Source organism: Trachinotus anak, unplaced genomic scaffold (genome assembly GCF_046630095.1).
Source record: "Trachinotus anak isolate AG129_WGS33_773 ecotype Australia unplaced genomic scaffold, CSIRO_AGI_Tana_v1 ptg000009l, whole genome shotgun sequence".
Taxonomy (NCBI): Eukaryota; Metazoa; Chordata; class Actinopteri; order Carangiformes; family Carangidae; genus Trachinotus; species Trachinotus anak.
In genome coordinates, this window is record NW_027273860.1 from 7,683,188 (window position 1) to 7,699,449 (window position 16,262).

A 16,262-nucleotide genomic window follows, 5' to 3' on the forward strand; every position below is an offset into this window, starting at 1 on the left:
TGCTTGTGTGCTTGTTTTTGTTTTGTGTGTGAATGATATAGTCGTGAAAACCTAGTCTAAACATTTCCCAGTGACAGTAATCAGTGATTGTCATCAACCACACCCTTGTATTAATCAGCCTCTAAAAGCAAGTTTGATAAGAGTTATCCACACACACTCAAACAAACATGGTTCAAACCCACAGGACCTCATTTAAAACACTTGCCAAGGTTTTCAAAAATACCAATGGTATTTGGGGAAAATTTGAAAAAATGTGCATAAAATAATGCACAAGACACTGTGCATCAGGGTCTTGTAGTGCAGCCATTAAAATCACCATGGGTTTCAAATTCCACGCTGTGTAAACATCATACAACTTGAATGAAGAATTGGAACAAGATGATACAGAATATATGCTACATGATACTGTCAGAGTGGAATAAGATACAACTTAAAAGCCACTGGAGGGCAAACAAAAAGGGGAAACTGTATGTAAACGGGTTAACCTGAGACTAGTCTGAAATAACAAACTGTATGAATGACTAAGACCAGATCAATCAAAGCCATTTAAGCATTTCTTCAGTGGTATAGTGTGATGTTCAGCAGATGCTGTTGTGTATCTTTGCAGCTGATGAGAAACGACCTGCCGAGCTGCTTCTCACTCAATCTATAGCTGGTCGCTCTTCATTTCCTCTCTCTCACGTACAGAAGCACTTGTTTGATTATTCAAAGAGTCTGTTCATGAACTGTTGTTCGTGAGTGTTCATGTGACTGAACCTCGCTGAACTCTCGCAGTGGTGTTCACTTTGCTCAGCTCGGCTTGTCAAGCAACACTTAGTGTATCATTTTCGTTTGTGTTTGACTCAAGCGTCTGTCACTGAGTACTGTGAACAGTTGAGTTAACACCGCTGATTACGAAGTGGTGTTTGGAGGTTCACATGACAAAACACAGGCCAGACATTTCAGCTGGGAGACAAGTACTAAGTATATACAGGATTATCAGCTGAATCAAGCACATCACTGCTACAATAAAGGTGACACATAATAATTAACGTAGGATTAGGGCTACTTGCATTTTAAACAAGAATCTAACAAAAACTAGTGACTTGCTGCTATCCAGTGAAAACCATGTATCACCAAATTTGTTGATATTGAATTTTTTAATGTTTCTTAATGAGTTGAGAAAACTATCATGCTTCATATTCTTAATAAACTGTTTAAAAAGACATTTGTATGTCCAAAAATTGCATCGTCACAACGCACAAAAATAGGGCTGATTTTCTTAACTCATGAAAAGTTGATGTTTTGGACATACATGGTTTTCACAGGAAAGCAACAGTATGTACATTGCTACCCCTCAGACAAGCATAAAAGATAAAGTCATATAATAGTAATACAATCATAGTAATATAGTAGTATGTTCCAGTTCCCCTGATGCCTTTTTGGACACGATGAAGAAAATCTAAGCACCTAGTTCCACATCACTTGAACTTTAATTGACCTTTTGTGGGCTTTCTTCCGCCAAATATATTTAGAATATACTTAGAAGTAACAAGACATATTTAGAGAGAGATGTTTTGTTTTATTTATCACTGAAAACTGGGAAGTCCCCATGCCTCTTTGGCAACAAGCTCAGTTTTTTTTTTTTTTATAAATCACAAATTTTGCCAGAAAATGTTCCAAAACAAATAATTTATCAATGTATGAACTAAAATAAATGAGGCTGAAATCGTTTTACTCAGGCACAGGCCCATTTGTAGGATAGTGTGTTTTGCTCCAGTGAAGATGGTTAGCAGCTCGTTCTGCTCTCTTAGCCAGTTCTCATCAATCATCCACAGCCTGCTTCATACACCAGGAAACTGCCAGAATATTGATGACGCAAGCACAAAATAGCAGCACAGAGCAGCCTGGGGCCTTTCTTACTATATCCCGTTGATCAGCCATCATCCTATTATGGTGCTGTGTTTCCACAAAGGGACCTTAGAGGGAAGGAACAGCTAGATAAAATAGATCTCACTGTGATGGGATTCACTGTTAATGAGAGCAATGCCCCTCGAGGGACTGCTGCTGCTTGGTGCGGGTAGTATTTACTGTAAGGAAAGGATTAGCACATCATTTGCAGTTGTAGAAATCCTGTCAGCCTGCATTTGTCTTGCCATAATGTTGCAGGGATTTGAACGACGCTATGTGAGGTGCTGCAGCAGTGTAGCAGAAATGAAGCAAACATCCAAACAATGCATGTTCCTTTGTAAGTCACATAGTCAGAGCAGCTGAGCAAACAAGACTGCCTGATAAGGTTTAATCGGTGTGGGTTTTTGAGGGCTGCTTCCACAGTATCCTTACTTTTAGACTGAAGTCACCAATATTTTGTGCCAAGACGCAAATTTGATGAATTGTATACATTTTTAGACTCACGTGACGGCAGTGTCAGCTGGTCGGTCCATCATTTTAGTGGAAGCTAAAATATCTCGACAACTACTGTATTGATCGCCATGATATTTTGTATATTCCTAGTATCCGGAGGATGAAGCCTACTCCCCTAGATTTTCTTCTATTGTCCCCTGTGAGATTCACATTTGTTTGTTTTTTGTTTTTTTGAGGGAAATGTCTCAGCAACCATTGGATGGATTGCCATGAAGTTTGGTCCACAGATTCATAATCACTTTGACGATCCCTTAACTTTTCATCTAGTTTTAAATTCGTTCTAAATGAGAAGGACTTGGTAAACATTATACCTGCCTAACATTAGCATTTTAGATGTATTGTATTACTGCTACCATGGCTGTAGATTCTAACATTACAAGATGGGAATGGTTTCTTATATTTGGAGAACTGGATATGTGGAATATGTTCTCAGTAGCACGTCCTATGTTTAATCACTTAGTAATTGATTAACTTGCTGTTGGCTGCTGAGAGTATGATATTGACCTAGCCACTACAAGTCCCAGTAGTGTCCTTCCTGTTTTCCTTTTCCATTTCATTAGTGCTGAAGTGTTAACAGTAGTTCAATAATAGAGTAGTCATTTAGCTATACATTGGTGGTTTGGTGGAGCTTTGACATGCTAAATCTGTATCATGTAATTTAGTGCTAAAATAGTAATGGGAATCAATGCACTGACAGAAAATTAAGCAACAATTAATTAACTGATCATTGTATCAATTAAATGCCAAATAGCCCCAGATTCCAGCTTTTCAAACACCAATGTTGCGGTTTTTGTTCCCTTTCCATGTATTTGCAAGGTGAATATCTTTGAGATTTGGGTTTGTGATTAAGCAAAATAAGTAATTTAAACACACTGGGCGCTCTGTGCTGAGCTTTTTTCTCTTTTTTTTTTGTGGCATTTCTTCGACAAAACAATTAATCAAGAAAGATTTGAAAGATTCCAAATTTACCAATAAAAAACTGAGTTTGTAATTGTTATAACTGTTTTTGCTTCCTTTCTATTATTCATTTGGTTTCATTTAAGTATTATGAATGTGATCCATGTTAGCGTCTTACTGTTTGATGTGATACAGAGAAACATTCAGAAGACATCTAGCGTTCAGTCACGTTGCCATGTGGCTTGTTTCTAAGTTTCTATCTAGCCACTGTGCACTCTTGGATCATGTGATTGACAGCCAACGAGTCCATTGCTTCGGCAGGATGATGCACTTATCTAATGCGCTGGCACATGAAATGCTGGGTAAACACTTTTTTCATAGGCCTGTCGGTGTCACCTTGACATCCACGCGGCCAATCCCTCTTCTGCCACGCCAGAGGGATCATTACCCCACCCCCTTTTTTTTTTTTTTATCTCTCTCCTCATTTCTCTCAGACTCACATTCTTTTTCTCATTCACAGATGTACTGACGGTCTGTTTCTCTCACACTTTCTTGCTCACTTGGTATTCAGTCCTCTGTTCTGCGTTAAATATTAGAAACCATCCCTTGTAGCGGACACGCATCTCTCACTCTTGGCTGTCATGTCCGCTCCCATTGTCTCCGTTTGATGCAGGAGACGCTGTTTGTGGACCAATGATTTAATTGACTTTGTGTTGCACTGAGTGAAGTGGCAGTGATGGACAGATGGCTGGGAAAAGAGGCTTTGGTTCTAGCCAATAATGAATCATGCCAAGCTTGAAACTGCTAGCACACTTGCTCAGCCCATTGTCAGCCCGCTGCAGTCAGCTACAGTACGTCAGCCAGAACTGAACATGACTTGGCACGAGCAGTAATCTTCATTCTTCAATCATGATGCAGATTGAGATGTATACTTGTGCAGTCTGACCACACTCCCTCATTAAACCCACTGCTGACGCTCGTCTGAATTTCATCTGAATTTTTTTTATTTTGTCAGTAGTCTGACTTAAGATGAACATTCACTGTGTCTTAAGAGTTTAGGTTGGGGTTACTGGTGGTCAAAATGTACGAACTGCAAACTACGCTTTCACCAAAGGCTGTTTTTGATTTCTTTGTTTTTTGCTATTCACCAGCACTGTAGATTTGAAACTTTTGAAAACTGAAGTTGGACTCAAGTCGCAAAAATGACCACTTGGACTTGTCTCCTTTATGACTCGCACAACATCTCCACCACCTAATGCACACTTTGAGCTGTGCCTGCTGGCACCAGAGTTAAATGAAGGATGAAAGAAATTAGGTTTTCATTATTAAAATAATTAGTCAATACACATAAATGAGTAGCTTTATAGTTAACTTTCCTCTCCAGCATGTATTATTTAATCTCTCTGCAGCCATGCAGCTGTGCGGACTTGAGCTAGACTTGGTTCAAAAGATTTTTTTAAAAAGTATTGTGTTGTTACTGTCAGGACACATAAGGCGTTTCTTAAAATGCTATCATGTGATATGTGAGTGGTCCTGTAACTGTATAGGGACCCTGTAGGAACAAATGTTTTGTCCAATTCGATATTTTTTGTTTGCATACTTCCTTGTTTTTGTCTAATAGAAGTTTCAGTGTTTCTGAGATATAGTCCAAAAAAATGAAAAAAAAAAAATCATTTATTTTGTCACTATTATTGTTTTTATTACCTTTATCAAGGAGGTTATGTTTTCACCTGTGTCTGTTTATTTGTAAGCAAGCTTATGCAAAAAGCACTGAACTGATTTGTGCCAAACTTGGTGGAGGGATGGAGCATAAGCCAAGGAGGAACCTGTTATATTTTGGGGCATCACTGCGTATGAATTAGATTTTTTTTTTTCTCTGAAGTCTGGTGTGTTGTTTGACGTCGGTCTTGGTGGAGGTCTGCCCTTCTAGTTTCCTTTGGTTTGTGAGAGATTTGGGTCTTAAAGCAGCCATAATGCTTTGGATGAGGCAAGAATTGTAATGTTGCTGTAGAGTTACAGGCTGTGTCTGACATCACTCTCTACTTACTATACAGTGCTCTACATTTACTGTCTGCCTTTTTATTTGAGTGTCTGAATTCCTCTTAAATTTTAACAGTGGAACAAAGAAGTAGTTTTCATGGCATGTACTCTACTTTCTGTTAACAAACCTACAGTAGACACAACAGATGCAAAAGTTGCAGGTCTGCAACACTACAACTGTCAGTGAGGATAGAAAATGATCAGAAAAGTCTAAAATCTAAAATCTCCATCCACTTGCAAAGCGTTACTGTTTGAAAATGCACAAAACTGTCCTCCCTGCTTGAGCAAAACCATACAGTGAAAAAAGCCACCGGGAATCCCTTGAGAGATGGGAGATGAAAGAAGCAGAGTAAGGGGTTGGATGAGAAGCCATGGAGCAAGGTGAAGTGCAAATGGGAAAGAAGGGAGTGAAAGAACATTTGGGGTACTATGAGGATCAGGGACATTAGTATGGACATGAGTGAGAGTGCAGTGTGGTTCAGGTTAAGTCACAGGGAAACAATGGGAGAGGGCAGAAAGCCTACATATATGTAAGAATTGAGGTAAAAACGTCAGAACTAAGGATGAGTCAAACCTCGACTGTGAAAGCACTTAATAGCTCACACGCACAGCCTTTATTTTCTGCATGACTACATCTCTCCATTTTCACAGAGGATACATATAGAGAATAACTCCTATAGTGGCTGAAAATAGAAAAAGAAGCTTTCAGATCATGAAGAGATTCCCAAGTGTAACTGCTTCATTCGCTATAAGTGATTCTGTCAGATTCAGGAGGCAGCAGCGACTGACTCACAGCCTCCTATTTCACTGTGGTAATAGCCACACTGACTTGTAATGTTCTAATGTAATGATCACTGTGCCACTGTTACATGTAGAGGTCACTGGTGGTCTTACAGCAAGGACCTCTGTCTAAATGAATCAATAAGAACAGCGTGGAGACCACGGGACCATTGCCCTTTCAATTCCCCTTTCCATCTCTCTTTCTCTGGCCAGTGCCTGAAGATGGCCACCTCTCACATGAGTCTGCCTCCCAAGGTTACCAGTGTGGATTTGCCTCCCAGTTTCCGTAGAAAGGAGTATCAATATCGAGCAATTCTGCAAGACACAATTAAAAACCAATGGCAACTTTCAGCACTAATGCAGGAAATAGTGATAGCAAAAGGTAAAGGCAAAGGGTGAAGAGACTGTATCGCTGCATTGTGTCCAATCTCAGACATTATTTAGTATTTTCTTTTCAAAAAAAAATACTTAACCAGTAAGAATGATTTTTGTGTTATCAAAGTATCAAACAACAAATGTTTATTAATCTTAACCAAGTCAGTTTTGTTGCTTAACCTTAACCTTCCTGTAATTCCCATGCATGGATGTTGTAAGAATAAGAGTCTGCAGCCACATTAGTGGCTGTCTGTGCTCCGAGGTGAATACAAACATGCAAACTTGTTCACCAAGACAATGTTTAGCAGTTTAACAGCTATAATGTTTACCATGTTCAGCATCTGATCTTCAGACTGTTTTACATAACATTAAAATTGTCACAGTATCAATAGGATGCATCATCTAGGGACCATGAGCATCTGCACCAAGTTTCCATTTAGTAGAAGTTTAATTACTTTACAGGACAAGTACAATAATCAAAGTCTGTGGGCTTCATCCTCTGGAGGCCATGGATGTCTGTACAGAGCTTCACGACATTCCAGTCAATGGCCGCTGAGATGTATCAGTCAACGTGGCGGGCGGACTGATCTAAAGACTGACACTGCCTGCCTTAGAGTTGTGCCTTTTGCATGGTTAAATATTGCCACTGAACGTAATCCAGGAGCATGGTATATTAACAACAGTCTGTTTGGCAAATTTGTTGGGATTTGCAGCTTTTTTGGGCATTTGATAAAGTGGGCAGAGCATCTTGTAACTAGTTAGGTTAGGTTAGGTTAGTTAGGGCTTTAACAATGCCAGTGTTAAAAATTCATTTTTTTATGGTTCCTTGGATATCTTTGACTATATTTGACAGTGCACAGTATAGGAAGACAGGAGACATAAGGAAAGTGATAGAAAATGGGATGATTGCAACAAAGGACCCCAGCAGGATGTGAACCAGGCTTTCAGCCCATGCTGAAGTGTCTTTGAACAAGACATCAGGCCTAAACAGAGCTGTGACTCTCATTCTGCTGGGTGGAGCAAAAAAAATAGTATGTCTCCTTATGGATCAACACAGTATCATATTGCTGTTAGATTATTATTAGTGGCGTGTGTGTGGGTGACACAATGCTGTCAGGATCAGTGTGGCAGCAGGTCTAGAGGTCGGACATGTCAAGCACCCGAAGGCTCTCTCTGTCGCTGTGAGTCTTTGTCAATGTAGCCATCAGAGTGCCGCCTTCACAGCTCCACCACCTTCCTCTCTGGGCTCCATAGATCCATGTTCAGAGCATCTGTGCCCTGCCCTAAGAGCTCTGGAGGCTGGTGTCAAACCACCTTATTGAACCATATGTGACCCCTGCACTAAATCCCAAAATGCTGTTGATATTGTTTTTCTTTTTATATTGTTTTGTAAATTACTGCTGTAGCTGAGATGATTATAGAGGTTTTATGTTACAAGATCAATTATCTCTTGTCCTCCACTCCCATCCATCTCTGTTCGAAACATCTACCTCAGGTAATCACCCTCCGCGTTAGACTAATAGATCTTAATGAGCTAAAATCACATTATTCTCTCCTTTCATGTAAGGTATGTAATTTTTAAGTCCACGTGTCTTGTTGAAAAGACCCTGAGCAGATGGAGGCGTGTCATTGATTGGTTATGATAAGCACCGCTGATTAGCATGTCATCCTTTGATCTACGGTTAGTGGTCCTCAGGGAGTGACTGCTGGTCATAAACCAGCGGGCCTATTCCAACCACTGGTCCCACTGACCCCTGACTCCTCTGACCTCACACAACCCCATGACCGGTCAGACAGAGGAGCATGATGCGCCAGCAATGCAAAAAAAGGACATTTTGAATAATCCCTTAACTTTGTCTGGTCCTTTAAGAGGACAGGAACTTTTTAATTAAGGCTGTAATTATTCTCATTTGTCCTGTGTGGCTTTGCGATGCTCCACTCACATGTAATGAATTACCACTGATCTGACAGGCGAGGATTTAGAGCGGCTTTCACCTCAGAATCTGTACTGAGACCAGAGTCAAGAGCAGGTGATTCAAAAAAAGATACAGCACAATACATTTAACTCTTATTTCTCTTTCATTCTTTGTCTCATACCCAAACATACTCACTACTGGGGCTGCAACTATCAGTTATTTTTATTATTGATTCATCTGCTGATTATTTTCTTGATTGGTTGATTGTTTTACCTACAAATGTCAGAAAATAGTGAAAATTTACATCGATTTGCAGTGATATGAAACAGAGAAAATAAGAACAGTTGCCACATTTAAGAGGTGGCCAATGATTGGATATCACCGGAGCTCCCAACTGATTTCTGTCGATCAGCAAATCAACTGATCATTTCAGCTCTATTGTCACAATTTTTATTTGGTTGTCACTGTTGGTTTGGTGGAGTTTTTACAGGCTTAAAGTCATGTGATGTAATCCAGTCCTGTAAGGAGTCGTAAGTCACTCGATTAGTCAATAAACAGAAAATTGAATTAATCTTTTAAGAAATGCAGAAAATTCACTGATTGGCTGCCTTACTGTTTTACAGTGATTGGATTAGAAATTGATTGCATTTTTAAATATCTCAACACTTGTATATTAGGTAAAAAAATCAATGGAGATACAGATTTATTCATTTATGCAGGTGTTGCCTGTTGAACAAACATTGTAGTCTAATTCAGAATATGACAGCCTCTCTATGCCCTTAGTTGCACTGTCAATATAGCTTTGTGTATTTTATGTTTAACTGTGCAGCGATGTTTAGAATTTTGAATTTGCAGCCCAGTAACCATTTAGAGAAGAAACATCCAGTTCATGCTCTAGATAATAATAACTGAAATCAGTTTCAGCTTTGCAGAGGTAAGGGGGCATGAATTATTTTTGCCTTCCAAAGGCACGAAAGAAAAAGCTTGAGAAGCACTATATGAATTGATAATGGGAGTAATGATGAGTTTCTGCCATAATATCATGCATGATGAAAGCAAGGGTGTGCAGATTTAGATTTAATGATCTTCTACAGTGAAGTGAAGGTCTTCGCCTCTTAGAAGATGGCCAGATGTGACACCTGCAACAGCTATAAGCAGGTGAATATAGTGTTTTCATGTAAAACAGTATGCATAGCTGATGCATTGTATCAGTGTCCATAAGCACATGCACTGCCATGCACTTATCACTGAGACGCAGTGAGCAGATGGATTGACTGTGAGGGGTAACTGAGGAAAAAAAATGAGGGGAGTGACAGAGGAGGCGAAGGAGGGGTGGGTAGAGACAGAGATAGAGAGGCAGAATCACTGAAGTAGCACAGGGGAGCTTGTGAGATGTGCAGAGCAAACACTGACAGGCTGAGACACAGAGAGTGAGAAAGAGGGATCTTGCAGCACCTGAGAGGCGGCAGCAGCAGCTTAATTAGCATCAGGAGGAGAGTCGGTCACAGGCAGCCACACCAGGACTCATGTAGATAAACTGCTGTTACCTCTTGTGGAGCAGCACGGGGAGGCTACAGCGGAGGAGGAGAGCGAGGCTGGAGCCAAAGCTTGAGAGAGAGGATGAGAAGCATCGTTGCCACCTGACTCACACTGGGAGTCAGCCTCAGCACCTGCAGCGGCAGTCTGAGCACTCCGGCTATCAAGGAGACTGGAGCAGACAGAGAGAGAGCTGCTGAGATTATGCGCGGGGCAGAGAGCTCCTGTGGATTCCCCATCTTTGGCAACGGCAGTAGCAGCAGGAGGAGCGGGAGCTGTGGCTCTACAAACAGCAGCAGAGCTAGCTGGAGCTGCAGCAAAACAAGGAGCTCTGACTCCAAAGCTATTTATTTATCAAGAAATGAAGGTAGCATTTACAGCCAAGGTGTAAGAGGAACCAGCTATCGATGTAGCCACGGTGTTGAATGTACCTGTAGCCAGAGCAGTGACGGTAACTGCAGAGCTGGTGCAAAGGTGCCCACAGCAGTGCAGTTAGTTGTAGTTGTAGCAGTAGCAAGGGGGGGCAGTGGCTCAGGACACTGAATGACCAGTGTGGCTGATGAAGGCCACCTGGATCCGCTTGCTGAAACGAGCCAAGGGAGGTCGCGTCAAGAGCTCTGATGCCTGTGTAAGCTGATTTTGAGTGTGTTTACATTGTAAAAGTTGGTGATTTTTTTTTTTTGTGCATGCACTTGTGTCTTGTGCAGCCAGTCTGTGTGTCTGTAGTGCATCCGTCAGTCCATAGTGTTGGGGTCTGTGTAGCACGGTTGTCTATTTCCTGGTGATGATGAGAAGCTGAGTGTTGTTAACTGTTATGGCAGTCAGATTCTGGGCAGAGCTCCATATCACCTCCCTCTGACCCACTGGGACGGTGTTCTTCCATCATTAGCCATGACCTGATGGAATAATCATAGCAGTCCAGGTATGTTCACCTACACTTTTCAAGGCCAGCTGTAGCTCATAAAACAGATGCTAATGCGCGGTAAACAGCCAATTTAGGACATTTATATCCTCATGTGGCAATGCTGCATATTAAGCCTGAGCAGCGTTTGAAGAATCTGAAAGATATGACACATAGTTGTTGATGTTTTGATAGGACCTGGGGAATGAGTATATCCATGAACATGATGACAGCAAAAACACCCCATGGATAATTAATTAGCTTGCTTTCAAATGAGTTATTGATATCAGGTAGGCCTACAAAGCAGGGAGGATGAGAGAGACATGGGGCCATTGACAAGAGCAGGGTTTCATGTCAGATGGACGACAAATATGAATAACCTTGTGTCATATACGGTAACAACACTTGTGTCGCCTCTTTACATAAGTCAGGTAATGTAAGTGGAGGGGAGGGAGAGGTATGTGCCTCCTTTGTATGTATGTGATGGCTGGGTAATTCTAATCAGGCCCAGAGTGAGGGAGGCTATTTTTAACTCAGACAACAGAGTGTAATGGTGCAGTGAGATGAATGAAAGACCTTGTGTGGGTGGCATAGTAGTGTGCAGGTAAGGATAAAGCTGAAACCTTCAATTAGTTAAAAATCCCTGTTTTTATTCTTGGATTTATTTATCCTACCTGAAGCAGAGATTTGGCAATGGGGGATTATTCTGTAGTGTACAAATGTTTGTATTCATTCTCATATATGCAAAGCTGAAGCTTTTTGTCATTTTTCTGTATGTTTTTCATCAGGATAGACTTTTGATCTAGTCAACTGTAGATTACATGAATGCAACCCTACATAGCTAATAATTAGTCACATTTTAGTTAAGACCAGAATCTGTTCATTCATTAAATTCATGTAAATATGAAAGTGCTACCTTTTTTTTTAGCCCCTCGCTGTTTTTTTTAACCTAAATATATAGATTTTGACTTTGAACTAACATCTTGGTAATTTAGCTTGTTATCCCACATAAATAAGGTAATAGTTAAATTTGTTTCTACATGATAAAAACAGCTAAGCTAGTCATGCTAAAGGTAGCCTAAGAAGTCTGGCTTAGCAGGACTGGTAGCAGTAACTGCCATCTTGGCTTCAGCGTTAGTCAAGATTTCGAGTTGTTAAGTTACTTTTAAATTGTATATTTAAATGTAATAATGTAATCAAAGTAATTGCTAATAAATGATAGATTGACAGCTTGATTTCATTTGTTAATACTATTTTCTCATACTCAACAGCCATACTCAAGTTTTCCCAAAAGGCAGAGTGCAGTTTTTAGATTCTTTTCTTTATCAATGTTTTATTTTTGTTTTGTTTTTTTGTAAAAAAAAAAAAAAAAAAGATGAATATATTATAGCCCATTCATCTGTTACACAGTTGTAGTTACTGTTCACTGTCTTTGGTGGAGGGTGGTTTAAGTCAACATACACGTTATGAGCAATGGAGTGCGAGCATTACTTTACCTACTTTAGCAATTATTTATGATGTGTTTTCATTTTCCATATAACAAAATATGTAAGTGCGTATGCGGTGCAATGCACTGCACTCAGGAGTGTATGTGTGTAATGTAGTAATCTCATGTGTACTAGTATGTGTAAGGCTGGTTGTTTAGAAACATAGAGACATACTGGGACCTGGTGTTTTTCAACATTTCCCCCAGAGTTTGACACAGAAAGATCACAACAAATCTGCAGGCGAGCGGCTGAGAGAGAGCTAAGGATAGAAAAAGAGCTGCTGGTAATGTGATTCTATGAAAGATAGTTTGTGTCCTTTGGCATGCTCTACCAGAAAAAGAGGAAGTGTCCATTATTGGTTACAGATCCAGGGCTCTTGTTATTTCCACAAGTTGTTGCAGTGATGTGATTGATGGCAGAATTACATGCCTGCTCATCTATTGAGCACAGCTATTGCGCTCATTATTTCATGAAATTAACTGAGATTCCTTTGAGGATCAGACTTTAACACTTCAGTCTGCGTGGGTGTGCTTAGACATTTGTAAGTTGTATAACCTCCAAAGTTGAATATTTCTTTGAAGAGTGAGGGCAATGAAAAGCAAATTAGTTGTCTCCAGTGTCTTCAAGGTGCTTTGAAGCCCACCGCTTTGTCGGCTGATAACACCTGTCAGTTTTAAAGTGTGAATCCAAACCGACATTGTTAAATTTCAGTGCATGCGTGTTGCTTAAGTGTTGCTGTTTGTGTCTCCACAGGGTTCGGCCGACTCCTACACCAGCCGTCCATCAGACTCCGATGTGTCCCTGGAGGAGGATAAGGAGGCAGTGCGCAGAGAGGCAGAGCGACAGGCTCAGGCACAGCTCGACAAGGCCAAGGTTGGTTTCCTACATCCAATAGTCCTAAACTCACTCTGTCCAGTTCTTGCCCACTTAAACATGGCTTCTATGGGCTCCAATAGGGGTTTGTCAGTAATATTTTGAGTGGGCCAGATGGGTGTTCAGACTCTGATGAGAAGGACCAGTAATCAACGTGTGTGTGTTTCCTTATGCTGTTATTTTTATCATTTTTTTAAGGTACCCTATGGAGCTTTTGACCACTAGTGGTACTATGTCTTGACCAGTGGTTTTCCAGTTTTGTTTGTATTGTGAAACCCTCCACTGATTTCACACTATTGCACTGATGGGCAGTTGATATCGATAATCAGAAAAAAAGCATAGCAATGCACCCAATAAGGCAAGGAAGAAGAAGACTGCAAGGTCACAAGTATGCATGTAAAAGGAAGGAAATAATTCATAATAATTCAATGTGTTTGTAAGACCTTAAAACTCCATATTCTACAGATAATATGTTTTGGTGAGAAACAATGAATGTAAACATATTTTGTTTACATTCTTAAAAGGTCCACATTGGACCGTCTGGGTTTTAGGGTTATGGTTAGGATTCATTTAGAGTTAAGATCATGGTAGGATTTGGGGTTAAACATGTAGTTATGGTGGTTAGGGTTAGAGGCAGCAGGATGCAATATGCCAGTGTGGGTCCCCACAAGTATATTAGTATGAACGTGTTTGTATAGACAAAACTGGTTTATTATGCTTGAATGAATGATGGCAAGCATCACCCAAATAGTAGCATAAACTTTACACTGGCCTGTTTGTTATTGGAAGATGAAAAGCTAAGTCTGCTTCCTTTTTGGTCTCTTTTCTTTGGCCTGCGTGTTTTTTTTAATACTATTACAATTACAGGCAGCTAAGCTTCTATATTTTCAATCTTGGTTGGGGGGGCACCAGTCAGATTTCAGAGGGGGACAGGGCTATATGAGAGAAATAGTCTCCATGTCCTTGCACTGAGAAGATTGCTCTGAAGATTTCAGTGTAAAGTTTGCGTAACCTGATTTTGAGAAAAGGTTTCATATCTTTGCCCTCCACAGCTCACCTCTCCCACTCCAAGGCTTTGAAATGAGTCTTGTAAATCATTTTATGTTTTACTAAACCTGGGAAAAGATTAGTGGACAGCGCTGCAGGACTTACTAGGTGACTGTAATAGAAGCAGGATATTACACATGATTTCAGCTGGTTTCTCAGATAAAGAAGGGGCCATTAGGGGCCACTGATGTGAGAGGTTAGGGGCCTCGGGAGGGCTCAGCGTCACTGTTTATCAGAGCCAAGCCTCGCCTGCTCTGCTCTGCTCTGGGCCACAATTAGCAGCATATAAACAAACACACACACGGCAGAGCAGGCTTGCCTCTGCGCAACAGGAATTACAATCAGAGCTCGCTTCCACAAAATCACTCAAATCGCTGGCACTGTAAAGATTTATGCCTTTGATCTGTGAAATAATTCTGCTATCTTCAGTGCACATTCTGTCCTTTTCCTGCTTTACAGCTCATTGGGTAGCTCATGCTGTTTATTTTTGTATATTAATTCAAGCAAGCGTCTGAAAAATTGGTTTATTGTCTTTCACTGTGTGTTTAGTGTCCATAACAGCTAGTTTTGCTCATTAGCTGTAAGTTCAAAGCTTTTGGCTCGCCATCCATTCTAGCACACGTTTTCCTCCTGCACTTTGTCTGTGGGTAACTCATAGCTGGCAAAGACAGATCAGTCCTGCAGATCTATGTTGTTATTTTCCAGAGTCACCCTCTCTGGCTCACTAATTAAAAAGATAAGTTGCCTTTATAGATAACCTAGCACAGATAACCTCCGCTGGCATTTTACATGACAGATGACTAGTAAAAAATAGCCTCTCGGTGATCTGGCCACCAGAGAGAGTGCAGGCTGGGGTCAAAGGAAGTGCAGACTGACTGTGCGTGTTTATGGGCAGTAATTCACCGCCACTTCTCTGCCAGACCACTGATATTTGTAAGTAATGAGGATATGCTCGGTCTCATATGGTCTGATTGGAACAATATATTTTTTCACATGTATTTACATATACACACATGCTAAACACCAACTGTTGTCTTTAATTGACCTTAAATAGGTCAATTCACCAATTTTACACATCAAAATGAGGTAAGCCAATCACTGGCATCACTACTCAGCCAGTAAAAACAGCTGTTAATGTCTTCTGTGGCTCTGGAGGGAGTGTTGGCAAGTCTAAGAAAATAACCCAAATGATGTCATGAAGGGTTTATCTCGGCTTGGGTTCAGGGGCCATTCATTTTTATCCAAAACCCTGCATTTCAAATGGGGCAGCTACAAGTTAAGGGCATTTACTGGGGGGGAGAAGGATTAACCAAAAGATGGTTTAGAGCTGACTCATGGGAGGTGTAGGATCTAGGGATTTAGGATATTTTGGCCTCTGCTACATTGATTTTTACCATTTTGTTTTTTTATTTGTTTCTTGAAAGTTTCCAAAATTTAATCAGCACAGTAAGTGCATTTGTGAGTGAAATACTAAGAGTACAGAAAGTACATTACAGTCCGTAATGGATTAAATGAATGTTTGCATTGTGATCAAAAGTGATTAATGTCACTGGGACTTTATATGAATGTTTGGAATTTCGCTGAGCGTTTCTCTGGTCTTACTTAAAAAACACTTAAAGGCAGTGATCATCTTACCTGATCCTTTATGTTATCTGATTAGTGGCAAACTGGTGTCATGAGACTGTAGTCTATTCAGGTCAGGACCTAACTTGATTTCAGGCAATGTATATAAAATATACAAAAACCTGAGGCTCCTGAGGTCTTCTTAACATGAAATTACTGAGAGTTACTGCTCCCAACCAAGAAATAATTTTGCACATAACCCCATAAAATCACAAATGTTTTCACACCTTAGTTTTGTACAAATTGAACATAGATATAACATTATAATTATTGAGTTTAAAGAGGTTTGAATTTTGAATTCTGTTACCCTTGGACAAAGCCAGGTTACTTGTTCCCCTCTGCTCCCAGTCAGTGTGTGCTAACCTCTCCTGGCTATAGCTTAAT

General features: G+C 40.4%; 1 protein-coding gene across 7 annotated transcripts in view; it reads left to right on the top strand.

Moving 5' to 3' along the window:
- The window catches only part of cacnb2a (calcium channel, voltage-dependent, beta 2a), a 61,345-nt gene that overhangs the window by 28,885 nt on the left and 16,198 nt on the right, over positions 1-16,262 (top strand). For 5 of the 7 annotated variants that reach the window (XM_071484963.1, XM_071484965.1, XM_071484966.1 and 2 more), the window contains one exon: positions 13,089-13,208. In XM_071484963.1, coding sequence (XP_071341064.1) covers positions 13,089-13,208 — 120 coding nt within the window. Of the gene's footprint in view, positions 1-10,440; positions 10,576-13,088; positions 13,209-16,262 lie in introns of those variants that run through there. The other 2 variants (XM_071484964.1, XM_071484968.1) reach the window with 2 other exon arrangements.